Here is a 16,165-nt window from a genome sequence, read left to right as displayed (position 1 = left end):
CAGTTGCTAGTACTGGTAGAGCGAGAAAGCTCATCGGTTCTTCTTCGTCGGACTCAGACTCGTTTGATGACTCAGAACATGTTGCCTTCAGTGCTTTCTTCGTCTTGCTTATTCCTGCAAATAACGTAACACCTTCCTCGGCTGAAGTAGTATCAGTCTGCTCATTTAATTTTAATGAATCGTCTATTAAATTGCACTTATGTTCGTATTGGAAATACCTTCGTGTAGCTCGATCAATTTTTGCCACAATTCTTTTGCACTTGAGAAGGGGTCGACGCGGTTCAACTCCTCATTGGTTAGGCCGCATTGTAGCATGCAACTTACTTTGGCATCGACTTCAACTTGTTTCATTATACTAGCGTCCCAGTTGATGCAAGAGATGAGTTCTCCAATGCTATCATGTGGAAGCTCGAGTCCAATCTGGATAATGATCCACATCTCGACTTGTGTCTTAAGGTGGTATTCCATCCGGTTCTTCCAATAGCCAAAGTCCTTGCCGGAAAAGAGTGGCGGGCAGACCGTGCTAGAACGTTCTTGGAAAGCCATTGAAAATCTTGCACACAAATAAAGCAAAAAAATCTGTTCCAAGACTAGGTCTTGGATTAATAGTGTGGGAGAAAAATAAAAATAGTAATTCAGGAATTTCGAGGAAAAAAAATAAAATAATAATAAAATATTATTAAAATAATATAAAAAATATTACCACAAATTTTTAAAAATGTGATATTTCACTAATATGGACCAGTGGTGAAAAGATGACAATGAATTTTTCGAAATTAATTTTGGAGGGAAAAAATGAAAAACGTAAGGTTTTATTTTTACCCTAAACGAACGAAAAAGTGACGAAAAAAAAATTCTCGAGGTAGTTGTACCAATTCAGAGCAACCCTGCTCTGATACCAATTGTTGGATCGAGAAGCGCTAGAGGGGGGTGGTGAATAGTGCTCGTGGCTATTTCGTTCGATTTAAAACTAATCGAGATAACGCAGCGGAAAAGGAAACACAACATGCTAACATAGGTCGTTTACTTGGTTTGGATCCTATGGCGACTCCTATTCCAAGGACCACGCTCGTTGAGCGTTTACGTTGGACAACAACTATAATTTCGTTAAAAGTGTTTACAAGATGAAGTACAGTAGTTAAAAAGAAATAACTAAATTATACCAACGATAATAAAAAACTGAAGATTCTGAGCTCCGGGTCGTCGGTGTCAAGTTGTGGTTTCATCGGAACGTCTCGTTAGCAGCTCATTGCACAAGGATGGCTTAGAAGGTTATTTCTTTACTGCTGCCTCGAGACATCCTTATAATGGGAGTTCAAGGCGCCTCAATTAAGCTCCAAGGCGCCTCAAAACCAAGATTTTATCTCGATTCAGCCACTGTCGATCAGGCTCTGACCGCTGCTCGTTATCCACCTAAAGGCGCCTTCAACGCCACTCCAAGGCGCTTCCAAGCCGTGGTTCAAGGCGCCTTCAGTTCCTATGAAGGCCCAGCTCCTTCTTGTAGACAACCTCACCTTGTACTTGAGGCGCTTCCAAGCTCCATGGAGGCGCCTCGGGTACTGTTCATCCGAGGTGAAAAAATAGTCCTTTGTTCCTGCAAAATGTGTTAGTCCCAAACACATACCCTGCAAAATAAAGCTAGCACATAATAGTCATAGTGAATAAAATATTGATAGTCTCCGGACTATCCTGGGTCTGACTTCGGATTTCTAACAGGAAACCCTAGGTCGACCCGACGCCTATTTTTTCCTCTGCGGGGAACGCGTCCTCACCTACTTCTCTCAGGAGAGTTACCTGTTGATAGTGCAATCCTCCAGATCGACTGGACTTTTGCTCGGCGCTCGATGCTTCCGGACTTTCTGCTAGACGCCAGCTCCCCGAACCGTCCAGTCTTCCACCTGGTTCGCGACACCAGGATTTTCACCTAGGGTTCCCCCCCTAGGATTTTCACCTAGGGTTACCGCTCACTTGGCTACCAGGATTCATAAACTCTAGTACTTATCCTGGAGGTCTAGAGTTCGAATTCTGGGGAAGGCAAAAATCCACTGGCTAGGGGTGGGAAGATCTAGTGAGTAATGACACGGCCGAGGGGCCGCCTTGGGGCATCCAATGGGGTCGAGGGGCCAGGTCGTTACACTCTCTCCCTTTGCCATATATCAAAATAAAAAGGAGAGTAAGAAAGAATGATAAACGACCTTAGCTAGTTTTGAAAAACCAAAGTACTTAGGTAAATTTGAAAATCTTTTGAAAAGTACTTAGGTAAATTTGAAAAGGCTTTTGAAAAAATATTTAGTTTGAAGCACTAAGTTTAAAAAAATATTTAGTTTGAAACACTAAGTTTTAGAAAAAGTATTTAGTTTGAAAATAAACTTAGCTACATTGAAAATATGTAGAAAAATAGTTAGCTAAATTTGAAAAGCTTTAAACAATAATTGTTATTTTGAAAAACAAGTTTTTGATAAAACACTTAGGGTGTGTTTGGTACGCGCGTTTTCCATTTTCATTTTCTGAAAAACACGCGTTTTCTAGAAAACAGAAAATGATTTTTTTGTCATTTTCTGTTTTTCTAGAAAACACTAGCTATTATTTTAGAAAACAAGCACGAAAAATACAAACCAAACACCATTTTTCAGAAAACGCACATTTTCCAGAAAATGAAAATGAAAATGAAAAACGCGCATACCAAACACACCCTTAGCTTTTGAGAAAAACACTTAGCAAATACTTTGTTTTTTAACTTTTGCTTAAACCACAAAAAAAAACTTAGCTTGACTCCACTCACTCCCCCTTAAGTAATGCCAACATAAAGTCCTAGGGTCCTAGAGTCCAAGCAAGTAAATAAAAAACATAAGTTAAAACTAAGAAGTAATTTACCTAATTTCCCATCTCACTCATTCTAGGTTAACACGTACGTTTAGCTTATGAGTGAGCGTGAGATGGAGTTGTCTTAATTTTAGTGAATTTAAAAAAAAATTATGATTTTGAAAATAATTAGATGAATTATGATTTTAAAATAATTTTTTAAAATTGATTTTCAAATAAGTTTTTAAAATGATTTACAAATAAGTTTTAAAATGATTTTCAAATAATTTTTAAAGGAATTTCAAATAAGTTTTAAAATGATTTTAAAATAATTTTTAAAGGAATTTTTCAGAATGATTTTAAAATTAATTTTTAAAATGATTTTCAAAATAATTTTAAAAGGAATTTTAAATGAATTTTAAAAAAAAAATGATTTTCAAAATAATTTTTAAAGGAATTTTAAATGAATTTTTCAAAATGATTTTTAAAATGATTTTTCAATAATTTTTTAAAGAGCCATTTTTCAAAGACTTTTTCAATGATTTTTTAATGAGTTTTCAAATTATTTTTAAAAGGATTTTTTAAATAATTTTTAAAAGACTTTTAAAAGGATTTTTAAGTAATTTTCAAATAATTTTTAAAAGGTTTTTTAAATAATTTTCAAATGATTTTTGAAATGATTTTTAAGTAATTTTTAAAAGGATTTTTAAATAATTTTTAATAGATTTTTAAAAGAATTTTGAAATAATTTTCAAATAATTTTTGAAATGCTTTTTAAGTAATTTTCAAATAATTTTTGAAAGATTTTTAAAAGGATTTTTAAAAGATTTTTTTTAAAAGGATTTTTAATATATTTTTAAAAGGATTTTTAAAACGATTTTTAAAAGTATTTTTAAATGATTTTTAAAATATTTTTAAAAGGATTTTTAAAATAATTTTTTAAAAGAAATTTTAAAACGATTTTTAAATAATTTTTAAAATGATTTTTAAAAGGATTTTTAAAATGTTTTTTTAAAAGGATTTTTTTAAAATGATTTTTAAAGAATTTTTTATACGATTTTTAAAAGATTTTTAAAATGATTTTTGAAAAGATTTTTAAAAGGTTTTTTAGAAGATTTTTAAAAGTTTTTTTAAATGATTTTTAAAATTATTTTAAATTGATTTTTAAAATTATTTTAAATTGATTTTAAAAATAATTTTAATTTTATTTTCAAAGAATTTTTAAAATAATTTTTAAATAATTTTTAAATAATTTTTAAATTGATTTTCAAAGAATTTTAAAATAATTTTTAAGTTGATTTTCAAAGAATTTTAAAATATTTTTAAAAATTAAAATCTTCCCTTTAACTACAAATAAGGAAAGATATCAAACCTTTCTCTTAATCTTTTGTAGAAAACTATTAAAGGAAAGATTTAAATTTTAAAACTCTCTTAAAAACCAGAGGATGGTTACAAAAAAGGAAAGTTTTATAAAAAATTAAAATCTTCCTTTTAACTACAAATAAGGAAAGATATCAAACATTTTTATTAATCTTTTGTAGAAAGCTATAAAAAGAAAGATTTAAATTTTAAACTCTCTTTTAAAACCATGACTTCCACATAAGAAAAGATTTAAAAATAAAAATAATACCCTTTTATCTTATTGTGGTCGGCCACCTAAGCTTGGGTTCAAGCTAGGGCCGGCCACCAACTCACCTTGGTTTGGCCGACCCTAGCTTGGGATCCAAGCTAGGCTTGGTCAGCCACCTTAAGATGGGTAAGAAGGTGGGTATGGGTGGGTATAAGACTTTATAAATAAGAGACTACGACAGGGACTGAGAGGAGAAATTGGTTTTACTCTCCTGATGAACTTGAGCTTCCCGTGTTCGTCCTGAACACCCAACTCGAGTTCATCAATAATATCTCATTCTACTAAAGAGTTATTATTGAACTACTGCACCAATCCCATATTACTATATGGGCTCCTTATCATGAGTGTGTTAGTCTCCCTGTGTTTAAGATATAGAATGCACACTAATTAAATGAGTTACTAACAACTCACTTAATTAATATCTAGCTCCAAGAGTAGTACTACTCAACCTTATCGTCATGTCGGACTAACTCCACCTGCAAGGTTTATATGACAATCCTTATGAGCTCCTCTTGGGGGCATTATCAACCTACATTACTAGGACACAGTTTCATTCTATAATCAACAACACACCATATAAATAATATCATTTCCCAACTTATTGGGTCTCTTGATTTATCGAACTAAATCACACCCTTTGATAAATTAAAGAAATGAATATTGAGTATATGTGCTTGTTATTATATCATGATTAAGAGCACACACTTCCATAATAACAAAGGTCTTGTTATTTTATGCAGTCAGTATAAAAAGAACTTACATTAAATGGTCCTGCTCAATACACTCAGAGTATACTAGTATAATTTATTAGTCAAGATAAACTAATACCTAATTACATTACAACCATTCCAATGGTTTGTTCCATTCCATCTTGGTTGTAACTGTTTATAATTTATAAGGAACTGATAACATGATCTTCTGTGTGTGACACCACACAGCATGTTATCTACAATATAAATTAATTGAACAACTATACTTAGCATATAAATATAGACATTTGACTAATGTGATAAATATTTACAAAAAACTAGACTTTTAGTGTACACTCTAACAAGTGGAAGTGGGGCACTGAGCCTCGTAAATCTGACCGGCGTTGTGGTCGACCGACCATAGTCTTGGAAGTTTGATCAGCTTTGGAGTCGATCGATCATATGCTGAAAGTTACCTTAGTACTGCAAGATATAGAACTATGCCCTGTAAACCTGGCCAACCCTTAGGCTGACCGGACATAGGAAGCTATGCCCTATAAAATCGACCGACAATTGGGTCGACCGATCATATCTTGAGAATTGTCTTAGTGCTTAGATAGGGAACTATGCCCTACAAGCCCGACTGACTATTGGGGCTGACCGAATATATTTTGTGTGTCTTGGTACTGAGATGTGCAGTGCTAAGGTTCTTAAGTCTGATCGATTCGATACTGAATACCTTAACATTGAGGAGTGAGAGTCTCGATGAGAGTAACTTGACCATCTACCTATCCTCTAATCTTAATTACTATCTCACTCTAACTTTAACTGCCACTTAATCTTAATTTTAACTTTCATTCCAATATTGGCTGTTCTCGTAACATACCGTATCAATTCTTTTTAGAAAAACGTTTTTGTTTTGAAAAAAATAATCCCGCAACTTTTCAGCTAATCGAGGAAACAAAAGCGTTGATCCACAGGACGGGCAGATGATTATTGTTATATGAGACATGCATAGTCATTAAAAAAAAAATCTGAAGGTCTATTCATAGCCGCTTAATGCTTATCAGATTTTACCGTTACTCGTGTACTGATCACTGACCAAATTTACTGCATTAGCGCTTCTTCTCTTTACTGCATTTGTGACCTACCGCCTACTTATTATTATTTTTAGCTAATTTCACTTACCAAATTATGCTGTAATTTATTTAATTTTATTTTGTAAAAATAAAAATAATAACAATAACACATATTGACTGCCCAACGGTCCCCTGTCTCTTTCTATTGTCTCTTTCTATCTGCCTATTGCATTAACATTTAACAGTCCGTCTTGTTCCTAACCACACCCAATAAATGCATCGCTTTCCCGGATCTAAACCTTCTGCCGATCTGATCAAATTCGTCGCTCTTCTCCACTAGATCGGATGTGAAACCCTACCCATTTCCCCGGTCAGTGATTGTACTCTCCTACTCCGACCCAAAGCCCCGGATCAGAGATCCCAAATGGGTAACTGCTGCCGCTCGCCGGCGGCCGTCGCCCGCGAGGACGTCAAGACGCACTTCCCTGGCGCTCACCATGACCACGGCGGGCCTGCCTCCGGAAAGAATCACCACCGCAACCAGAAAGGCGTCGGAGGCGCCCAGTCCAAGCGCCTGACGGTGCTCTGCAGCGACACCAAGTCGGTGGTAGCTATCGAGGAGAAGTACGCGCTGGACCGCGAGCTTGGACGCGGGGAGTTCGGGGTCACCTACCTGTGCATGGACCGGGCCACCAGGGAGCTGCTCGCTTGCAAGTCGATATCGAAGCGGAAGCTGCGGACGTCGGTTGACGTGGAGGACGTGCGGCGGGAGGTGACCATAATGCGACACCTGCCCAGGAGCCCCAGCATCGTGAGCCTGCGGGAGGCGCTGGAGGACGACGGCGCCGTGCATCTGGTGATGGAGCTGTGCGAGGGCGGGGAGCTGTTCGACCGCATCGTGGCGCGGGGGCACTACTCGGAGCGCGCAGCGGCCGTGGTCATGAGGACGATCGTCGAGGTCGTGCAGCTGTGCCATAAGCATGGTGTTATCCATCGCGATCTCAAACCAGAAAATTTTCTGTTCGCCAACAAGAAGGAGAATTCGCCGCTTAAAGCGATCGACTTTGGGCTCTCTATTTTTTTCAAGACTGGTATGCCTATTCTCCTCTGAATCTTGGTACTTGCTGAGGAACACAAAGCGGTTCTGTTCACATTGCTGTGCAGCCAGCTAAAACACAGTTGTCGACTTTGTTCTTGATGCAGAGTTCCTGATGTTAAATTGCTGATGTTTTTCTCACATTGAATGGCATTTTCATTTGTAGTCAATTTCATTATAAAACTAGGTTTATAATGCCCATGAAGATGATTGTTTCCAAAGTATTCCACGCAATTCTTATCCGATGATTAATTGTGTATATCAACATTTGCAGCAGCATCCCTACCTGTCTATTTGAATGTTGGTTTAACTTATTCTACCTGATCTATCGTGCATACAATATATCTCAAATGTTCAGCAAAAGGTACTTGATGAACGAAAGATTAATTTTTGCAAAATCAACTTGTAACAAACAAAACCCAGAGGCTCTAAATTTACTCATGATTATTAAGAGTATTTTTGTAGATGGTCAACCTCATTTGCCAAAGTGTGGTAAGTGTTATTTGCAATAGAAAGGATGAAGGAACCCACAAAAACTATCAAAAAGAGAGATCTACATGTCTCATGTTTTATTTTAGCTCAGGTACCTTGAATTTATTGGATAAAGCAATGAAACTGTTAGTGAGTGATTATCACAAAAAACAGCTGGAAGAGCCAGAAGAGATGAGTTTTGCCATGAGATGTGCAAGGACTGGAACATAGACACAATGTTCACCAAGGATTGAACATAAAGTTTAGTCAGAATGTTATGATGGCTAATTTTTACAATATCATGATATGCCTCCATTTTCTAGGAAACAGTCCATGATATCCTATAATGTATGAGATCATAAACTGTATCTTCCAAATTGTTGCTAGTATTTCTAGGTAAGAATTTCAATCTTTGTTTCATCAGATAAGTGATTTCTACTAGATTCCAATAACAGCAGCTCTGTCTTTTATTATCGCATCAGCTAATACATATTCTCTTTTATTTTACATTCATGGTCTTAGTAATTTTTGTTTTTTCCATTCCAGGAGAAAATTTTTCTGAGATTGTTGGTAGCCCATATTATATGGCACCTGAAGTTCTAAAAAGGAATTATGGACCAGAAATTGATATATGGAGCGCTGGAGTTATTCTGTATATCCTTCTTTGTGGAGTTCCGCCATTCTGGGCTGGTAAGTTTTCTACTAGTTCTTCCACACTTAAACATCAAATCCTTATACATATGTGCAATGTGCTCATATGTGCTCACCTGTCATCGATTCTGAAAAATTCTGATATACTTATGCAATGTGGTTATGCTGCAGAAACTGAACAAGGAGTTGCACAAGCCATTCTTAAGGGGGCCATAGATTTCACGCGTGATCCCTGGCCCAATGTTTCAGAAAGTGCCAAGAATTTGGTTCAGCAGATGTTAGAACCTGAACCCAAGCTTCGGTTAACTGCAAAGCAAGTGCTTGGTAGGGTACATGACAATATGATATCCTTTTGTAAGCTTTAATATGAAGAGAGTTTGTTGCATGAGGCTTGAATATTTATCAAAAGTAGTTCATCGGATTTTGGTTATATCTGGTTAATCTTGATGATCCGAAAAGAAACATTATAAAAAATTTGATATGACAAGCTTTATTAGAAATGCTATCTTCTCTACCCTATCCTGCCCTATTCTCATGTTCTAATTTCAACACACCTGCCATAAGAAATTTAATATATATATATATATATGTGGCTAAGCATGTTTGTTGACTGGTGCTTAGATATACATTTTTTTTTCTCGCAGAACATTCTTGGCTTCAAAATGCTAAGAAAGCACCAAATGTACCCCTTGGTGATGTTGTCAAGTCGAGACTCAAACAGTTCTCAAGAATGAATAGATTTAAAAGGAGAGCTTTGAGGGTACATTCTATATGCCTTTTCTAGGTTAATTGTTTCAAAATTGTTGAATGCATCTAGTTATGCTACTTATTTCTCAGGTTATTGCTGATCATTTGTCTACTGAAGAAGTTGAAGATATTAAAGAGATGTTCCGGATGATGGATACTGACAATGATGGCATTGTTTCTCATGAGGAACTCAAAGCTGGCCTTTCTAAGTTTGGTTCCCACCTTGTGGAGTCTGAAGTGCATATGCTTGTTGAAGCTGTAAGCATATATATACACGATGAGTTTCTCAGTCCTTATATTAAGCCCAAAATTAAGTATAAAAGTAAGAGGGCGAAACCTTATGATCTATTCTATGCATGGCAAATTTATTTCAGAAAGATTAGATTGACGTCTAATTTCAAAATCCTAACATGTGAAATTTATGTATTTGCATAAGAATTATATGGATGTTATATTGAGGGAATCATGTACGATACAATGTTTACTTTGCAAAATATATCAATTGAGAATAAAGCTTTTTTAACATAGATATTACATTCATTTACATGTTTAAGTGATATCCTTAGCAGAGAAATTGAATTGTATTATCTAACTGTATAAATGTGCCAAATAGGTTGACACTAATGGAAAAGGGACCCTAGATTATGGAGAATTTTTGGCTGTATCTCTTCATTTACAGAGAATGGCAAATGATGAGCATCTGAGAAGGGCCTTCTCGTACTTTGACAAAGATGGGAATGGCTTTATTGAGCCAAATGAGCTTCATGAGGCACTAGCAGAAGATGGAGCTACTGATAGCATGGAAGCAGCAAATGATATCTTACAAGAAGTTGACACTGACAAGGTATATTTTATCCTCTGAATGCGACACCTTTGCTCAACTCCCTTCTCCTTTAACAAAATTCAAAATCTAAATTAGGATGGGCGAATAAGCTATGATGAATTTGTGGCGATGATGAAGACTGGAACAGATTGGAGAAAGGCTTCACGGCACTATTCGAGAGGAAGATTTAACAGTCTGAGTGTCCGATTAATGAAGGATGGATCCTTAAACTTGGGTTGACAAATGAATCAATCTCCCATGGGTGATATTTTCTATATCCTCATTATTTTGTCGGGCATTGGTCATGGGATCCCACTTGATTTGCTTGCTCTGTAATTACTTGTCCCTGTTCCATTATCATTGAAAGAAAATGTGTCTATTGTAATCTAGATTTCATGATTATTATAATTCAAGAGCAAATCTTGTGAGCTTAATTGCATAATCAACTATGAACTCGGAGTGTGATTTGTCTATCATTGTATTCTGTGTGGATGAAGATCGAGGAGAGATAAAAAGTTGAATTTGACTGGCCGAGTGTGTACCTTTTTTAATTACAGCATATATAATCGATTGAAATGATTTTTTATTTTATTTTTTTATAAAAATAAATTTACTTTTATAATTAAATGACCAGCTTATTCTATTTTTAAAATATATTATACATTTTTAATTACTCATGTTATTTAACTGCCCAATCAATTTGAGTTTATTTTAGTTTTAAAGGCCTAATAGGAGGCCCTAAAAGCAAGGGCCGGCTCAAAATGTCTTATTCATACCTACCTAGCACAATAGATATAAAATAATTTTTTCTTTGACCAAAAATGATGTTTGTACTAAAGTTCTATTGAAACATCTTAAGTTAAATTTTTTTTTCTTTAATGATGATGTGAGATAATTTTTTATTTGGAATAAAAGAAAAAATGCTCTCTTTAACATGTATTTCACTTAGTATTACACAGCAGTTTGTGGCGGCTACACAATATTCTCTGATTAAGTTGGCTCTTCGGTCTCGCCTTTGTGTTCCTACTTCGCCGGGATCTTATCCTACTTGTCCGGATTAGGGAATGTCATACTTTTCACCAAAAGTGACCCCCTCTAGCCCTAGGGAGATGTCAGTTCTAAACTTCCCACTGTTGATCATGGTGCTGGAACTGATCAATAGACCAATCTACTGCATATTTGACTGAAGGCGAAAATCAACAAGTTCTTAATATATCATCATCCTGAGAATTGTGAAGCTGATCAGAGTTCATCTCCATAGGAGATTGGACCAGTGATGAGTTTATAAGGTCTACCCAAGTGGCACTACCCAATTGCAATGTTTTCTTAGGGAGTTAACTCTCATCAATATCTGGTGTGTTGCTCAGCTCCTAATCGTCGACAAAGGTAAACTGCAGAAGATCATGACGATACCAGCTGAGCAGATCAGACTTGAAAGAGATCAAAACCTCCGCACTTAATCACTCTGTTCTTGTTGCATCAGAAACAAAAATAATATTTAGTGAAAAAGAATTCTCATAAGCACTACCTTTTCTTTGGTCTTTGCATCGAGAAATGGGTAAATGATCTTCCTCCATGAAAATACATGGTACATGGGTCACGATTCACGAACACCTTCCCCCAACCTCTCGGGGTAGTAGCTCTACAGTTGCGAGGTGAACTTGGTGAGTTTTAATTCGTGTCAGTATTCTTCAGTTACACTGTTCGTTGAACTATATGCACAAGGAATATTAGCATCCTTATCAAATTCTTCATGGGTATTCTATATTTCTATTCACCTTAAGCAATTAGGTGAAGCAAGACCAGGAAAAGAACCTATATGATGTTGGTAGCTGCAAGCTATCCATCGACATAGCTACTCGAGTATCCCCAACCATGAAGGTTCGCGATGCAGATAGAACTTCTACTGCCCATTTGGCATGCTGAAAGTATGATAAAGATCAGGTTAATCTTCAACGAGAAACATTGTTCGTTTGAACAAATTTTCACAAAGGGATGAACCCCAAATGAAAACACCATGTCCGATTGATACTCTCGAGGTGTTTTCCATGGCAAGATAAGTCTCCTACCCTGCATGGCTACATTTGCCTTCTATGATCTTAGTTTATATTGGACAATTTGTTGTCGTAATATTAAGGAATTAGATGAATTTAAATATATCAAATTTAATTTAATTTATCTATCGAGATGACCTGAGTTGATAATCTCAAGCTACCAGCCGGATTGGTTCTGTCAAGCTTTTGGTGGTTTGCATCGCAGAGTTCATGCGGTGCGTAGTAGAATCAGAAAAGGAATTTGTCGAGGAAGATGCTAAGGCTTGTACTCAATGCAGTTTCCTTGAAATAGATTCGCTCCATCTCCGGCTGTGCTTCAAGGTTCTCTCAGGTTATCTGTTTCTCAGTATACAATGGCAGAATCACGCACATAATCAAGCACCCCGACCACATTTGACCGTGATCCATTACGAAGGGGATACAATTTTATCCCCCTCCAGGCGCTTGGAACCCTTCCAGGCACCCCGACCAAGTCTATAAATACTGCCTTGGTGCAGAAGCTAAAGCATAGATAAGCAATTTGATATACAATACTTGTACGCTTCTCTTTTAGTTTATCTTTTTTATTTTTCTATGCTTGAATGATGTAAGAGGCTTCTCCGTCTGAAAAAGATTTTTATTGCCCTTCAACTTCCTTGGATTAACAATCTCCCCGGTTGTAACCAAGTAAAATCTATGAGCCTCGTCTTTTTAGTTTATTTCTTTAATTATTTATGCAAGTGTTCTTTTATGTTTGAGAAAGGTAGGTTTGTTTTTTTTATGAAAGGCTATTCAACCCCCCTTTTAGCAGGCCACTGGGTCCCAACAAGTGGTATCAGAGCTAGGATACCTTAGAAGAACTAACCACCAACTGAAGCAACGAGATGGTCGGAGCTAACATCGTTCCACCAACGTTCGAGGGGGAGTTAGCGTTCTGGAAGCGGCGAATGGAGGTATTTTTTAAAACAGATTTTAATATATTATTAATAATGAAATATGGCTATGCAACTCCAAAAGATATAAATGGAGAAGAAATTATAAAACACCTCTGGACCAAAAAGCAGCGCGACGATTTCATGTCAATTGGTAAGGCTGAATATCATTTAATAATCGTACTACCGGCGAAGGATCTTGACAGAATAGGCAACTATCAATGTGCAAAAGAACTTTGGGAAAAGTTCTTGAAGCTCTATGAAGAACCATTGGAAGTCGATCTCAACTCCTCAATGGGCACCGAGTCGTCATCAGAAGCTAACAATGAGGAAATTGCTAGAACAACTCTCATAGCAGAGTATCTACCAGAAGATGAAATCAACTCTTCCTCAATGACCATTGAGAGAATTGATGAAGGGAGAGCAACGTCGGAGGAAAGCGGTTCTATAGGAGGTGTAACACCCCACCCTCCTCACTACTAGTCCGTGAGGGCGGAGCGCTACTGGACTACTAACTTATCTTAACTAACATTGCACACATGTGAATATCAATACATAAACTCTCTAAACATGTAATTAACTAGCAGCGGAAAACTAAATGACTAATCTACACATACTACTCAAGTATATGTTCACATCTACAACTACATATCAATCTAATCATGCTGAAATATATGTATTAATCTAAACATGCATGCAACCATTATACAACTCAGATGATAAGTCTAATGTGCATAACAATTTAAATGAGAGAATTCTAAATACATGGCAATCTTAATAAATCCTTATGCTAATCACAAGGCTTCTATAGTCCAGGCATCACACATCCATCCACACCTCCTTGTCGCCCTCCTTTACTATAGCTTTTCCTTTTCTTTATTTGCAGTAAGAGGAAAATGCATCTATAAGCAAAATTGCTTAGTAAGCGCTATCTAACTCACAAAACTCGAGTATGCATGTAAGCTGAAAGAAATCTAGAAACTGAATGCTCATCTAATAGCAAAAGAAACATAGAATACTGAAATACTAAACATGTAAGCAAATCTAAACAACATGTCAGTGTATAAGAAAACTAAACTTACTGAATTTTAAACTTATGTGAAACTTATTTCTTTTGTTTAAAAATTTATACTTTAATACTTCAAAATAATAATCAACTTCTCTTGGGCCCAGGCGTAGTACCATCTTATGCGCATTCCCTAATAGGTTGGGGTAGCGAGCCACCAATCCTAAAAGAGTAGACCTTGGTCTACTAGGGCCAAGACCTTGGAATTGGACACCTGGATTTGTTTAACGACAACCTCGGAAGTCCGGTACTAGCCTCTTCAAAGTAAAATATCTTAATTACTTCTTCTTTAAATGCCTTGGCATTTTAACAAACACCTTGTGTGCCAAAATCCTTAAAGTCTTGACTTTGGGATCTACTTAAGGCCTTGGCCTTTTTCTTTCTTTTCTTTATCTTTCTTATACTTGTTAATACCTCTATTAAAAGGATGTCTCATACAAAACTGCACTAAAATGCTTATTAATACTGCACTGAAATGCTTAACAGAACTGCATGGAAATACTTAATAAAACTGTACTGAAATGCTTATTAAAACTGCACTAAAACTAAATCTGCGTACAAGCTTAATCAATTCTACATACAAGCTTAATCAAATCTGCCTACAAACTTAATCAAAATTCTGCACTATAAGCATAATTAAAATATGCAAATCTAATTAAGCTACTAGAGATCTAATTGGATCTTCCAATGCTAAACCATCAAAACTGCAATGCTATACAATTCAAAATCTGCATACAAGCCTAGTAAAATTCTGTATTCAAACTTAACAAAATCTGCATATCTACTTAACCAAAATTCTGCACTATAAAGTCTTAACCAAACTGCACTATAATCTTTTTCTTTTAAAACTACACTATAAGTTCTACCAAAAATCTGCACTACAAGTTCCATAAAAAATCTGCACTATAAATTCCACCAAAAATCTGCACTACAAGTTCCACAAAAAATCTGCACTATAAACTTAATTAAAATCTGCACTATAAGCTTAATTAAAATCTGCACTATAAACTTACATAAAAATCTGCACTATAAGCTTAATTAAAATCCGCACTATATGCTTAATTAAAATCTGCACTATAAATTTCACCAAAAATCTGCACTATAAACTTAATTAAAATCTGCACTATAAGCTTAATCAAAATTCTACACTATAAGCTTACATAAAAATCTGCACTATAAGCTTAATTAAAATCTGCCCTGTAGGCTTAATTAAAATCTGCACTATAAGCTTACATAAAAATTTGCATTATAAGCTTAATTAAAATCTGCACTATAAACTCACATAAAAATCTGAATTTCTAATTACAAGAGAAAAACAAATCTGGGATCTACTCTAAATTCCCAAGCAACCACAATCCTTTACAGCATACTCCGAAAACTAAAAGAAACGCTAAATCAAAGCTCGAAACTACCCTTACTGCAGGTGAGTAGAACTTACCTTGGTTTCTTGGTCTTACAATCCGAATTAGGCTTCTAGGGTTTTCGGAGAGCTTGAGATTTTGGCTCTTCTTCGTGCCCACGACTTCTCTTCGACGAGAGGATCTTAAGGAGGTGAAGAACTCTCGGGATTTGCCCTTCGACGACCGCCGGAGAGAAGCCTAGCTCCGGGTTGATTTCGCCCGAGAAATCTCCGTCGCCGCGCGCAGAAGAAAGGAGAGGAGAAAGGTTTCTAGGTCACCGGGAATAAAACCCTCTCCTAACTTATTCCTTTTATAATCTCCAATATTCTGTTAACTTCTTAAATAAATTTTGCTACCTTTTCTAAACAGAACCACCCGCTTGGGCACTTGGTCAACCAGATTCGCTTAAGGTTCGGTTCGGGTCAGAGGTCACGGGTTCGAATCTCGGCCGCAACCCTTTTATTCCAATTTATTTTCTGTTTATTAACTACCACTTAAATAATTTTCACTCCTCCTTTAATAAGCAACACCCGCTTGAACACTTGGCTAGCCGCGTTTCACCGAAACCTCTGTCCAAGTCAGAGGTCGCGGGTTCGATTCCTCATCTGAACCTTTTGTTCCCATTTATTTTCTATTTCCTAACTACTGCTTAAATAAATTTTGTTCTCCTTTTAATCAGCAACGCCCACTTGGGCACTTGGTCAGCCGAATTCGCTTAAGAGTTGCCTCGGTCGGAGGTCTCCAGT

The 16,165-nt window shown here is 36.2% G+C and overlaps 1 protein-coding gene across 1 annotated transcript; it reads left to right on the top strand.

The window, feature by feature from the left end:
• The first annotated feature begins 6,464 nt into the window (after window positions 1-6,464).
• LOC122000994 (calcium-dependent protein kinase 16-like) lies at window positions 6,465-10,477 on the top strand. Its single transcript, XM_042555529.1, has 7 exons — window positions 6,465-7,291; window positions 8,314-8,457; window positions 8,590-8,742; window positions 9,063-9,178; window positions 9,256-9,423; window positions 9,779-10,009; window positions 10,085-10,477. Exons 1-7 carry the CDS (start codon window positions 6,625-6,627, stop codon window positions 10,226-10,228), a joined length of 1,623 nt encoding a protein of 540 aa, XP_042411463.1. The 5' UTR covers window positions 6,465-6,624; the 3' UTR covers window positions 10,229-10,477.
• Window positions 10,478-16,165: the final 5,688 nt, after the last annotated feature.

This window comes from Zingiber officinale, chromosome 7A (genome assembly GCF_018446385.1).
Source record: "Zingiber officinale cultivar Zhangliang chromosome 7A, Zo_v1.1, whole genome shotgun sequence".
Lineage (NCBI taxonomy): Eukaryota > Viridiplantae > Streptophyta > Magnoliopsida > Zingiberales > Zingiberaceae > Zingiber > Zingiber officinale.
The sequence above is the reverse complement of the archived record's forward strand: the minus strand, read 5'-3'. Positions and strand labels throughout refer to the sequence as shown.

Coding starts and splice junctions, on each gene's coding strand:
- LOC122000994 (XM_042555529.1), top strand. CDS start 6,625: ATGGGTAACTGCTGCCGCTCGCCGGCGGCCGTCGCCCGCGAGGACGTC. Junction 8,458..8,589: donor AGTTCCGCCATTCTGGGCTG/GTAAGTTTTCTA, acceptor GTTATGCTGCAG/AAACTGAACAAGGAGTTGCA. Junction 8,743..9,062: donor AACTGCAAAGCAAGTGCTTG/GTAGGGTACATG, acceptor TTTTTCTCGCAG/AACATTCTTGGCTTCAAAAT.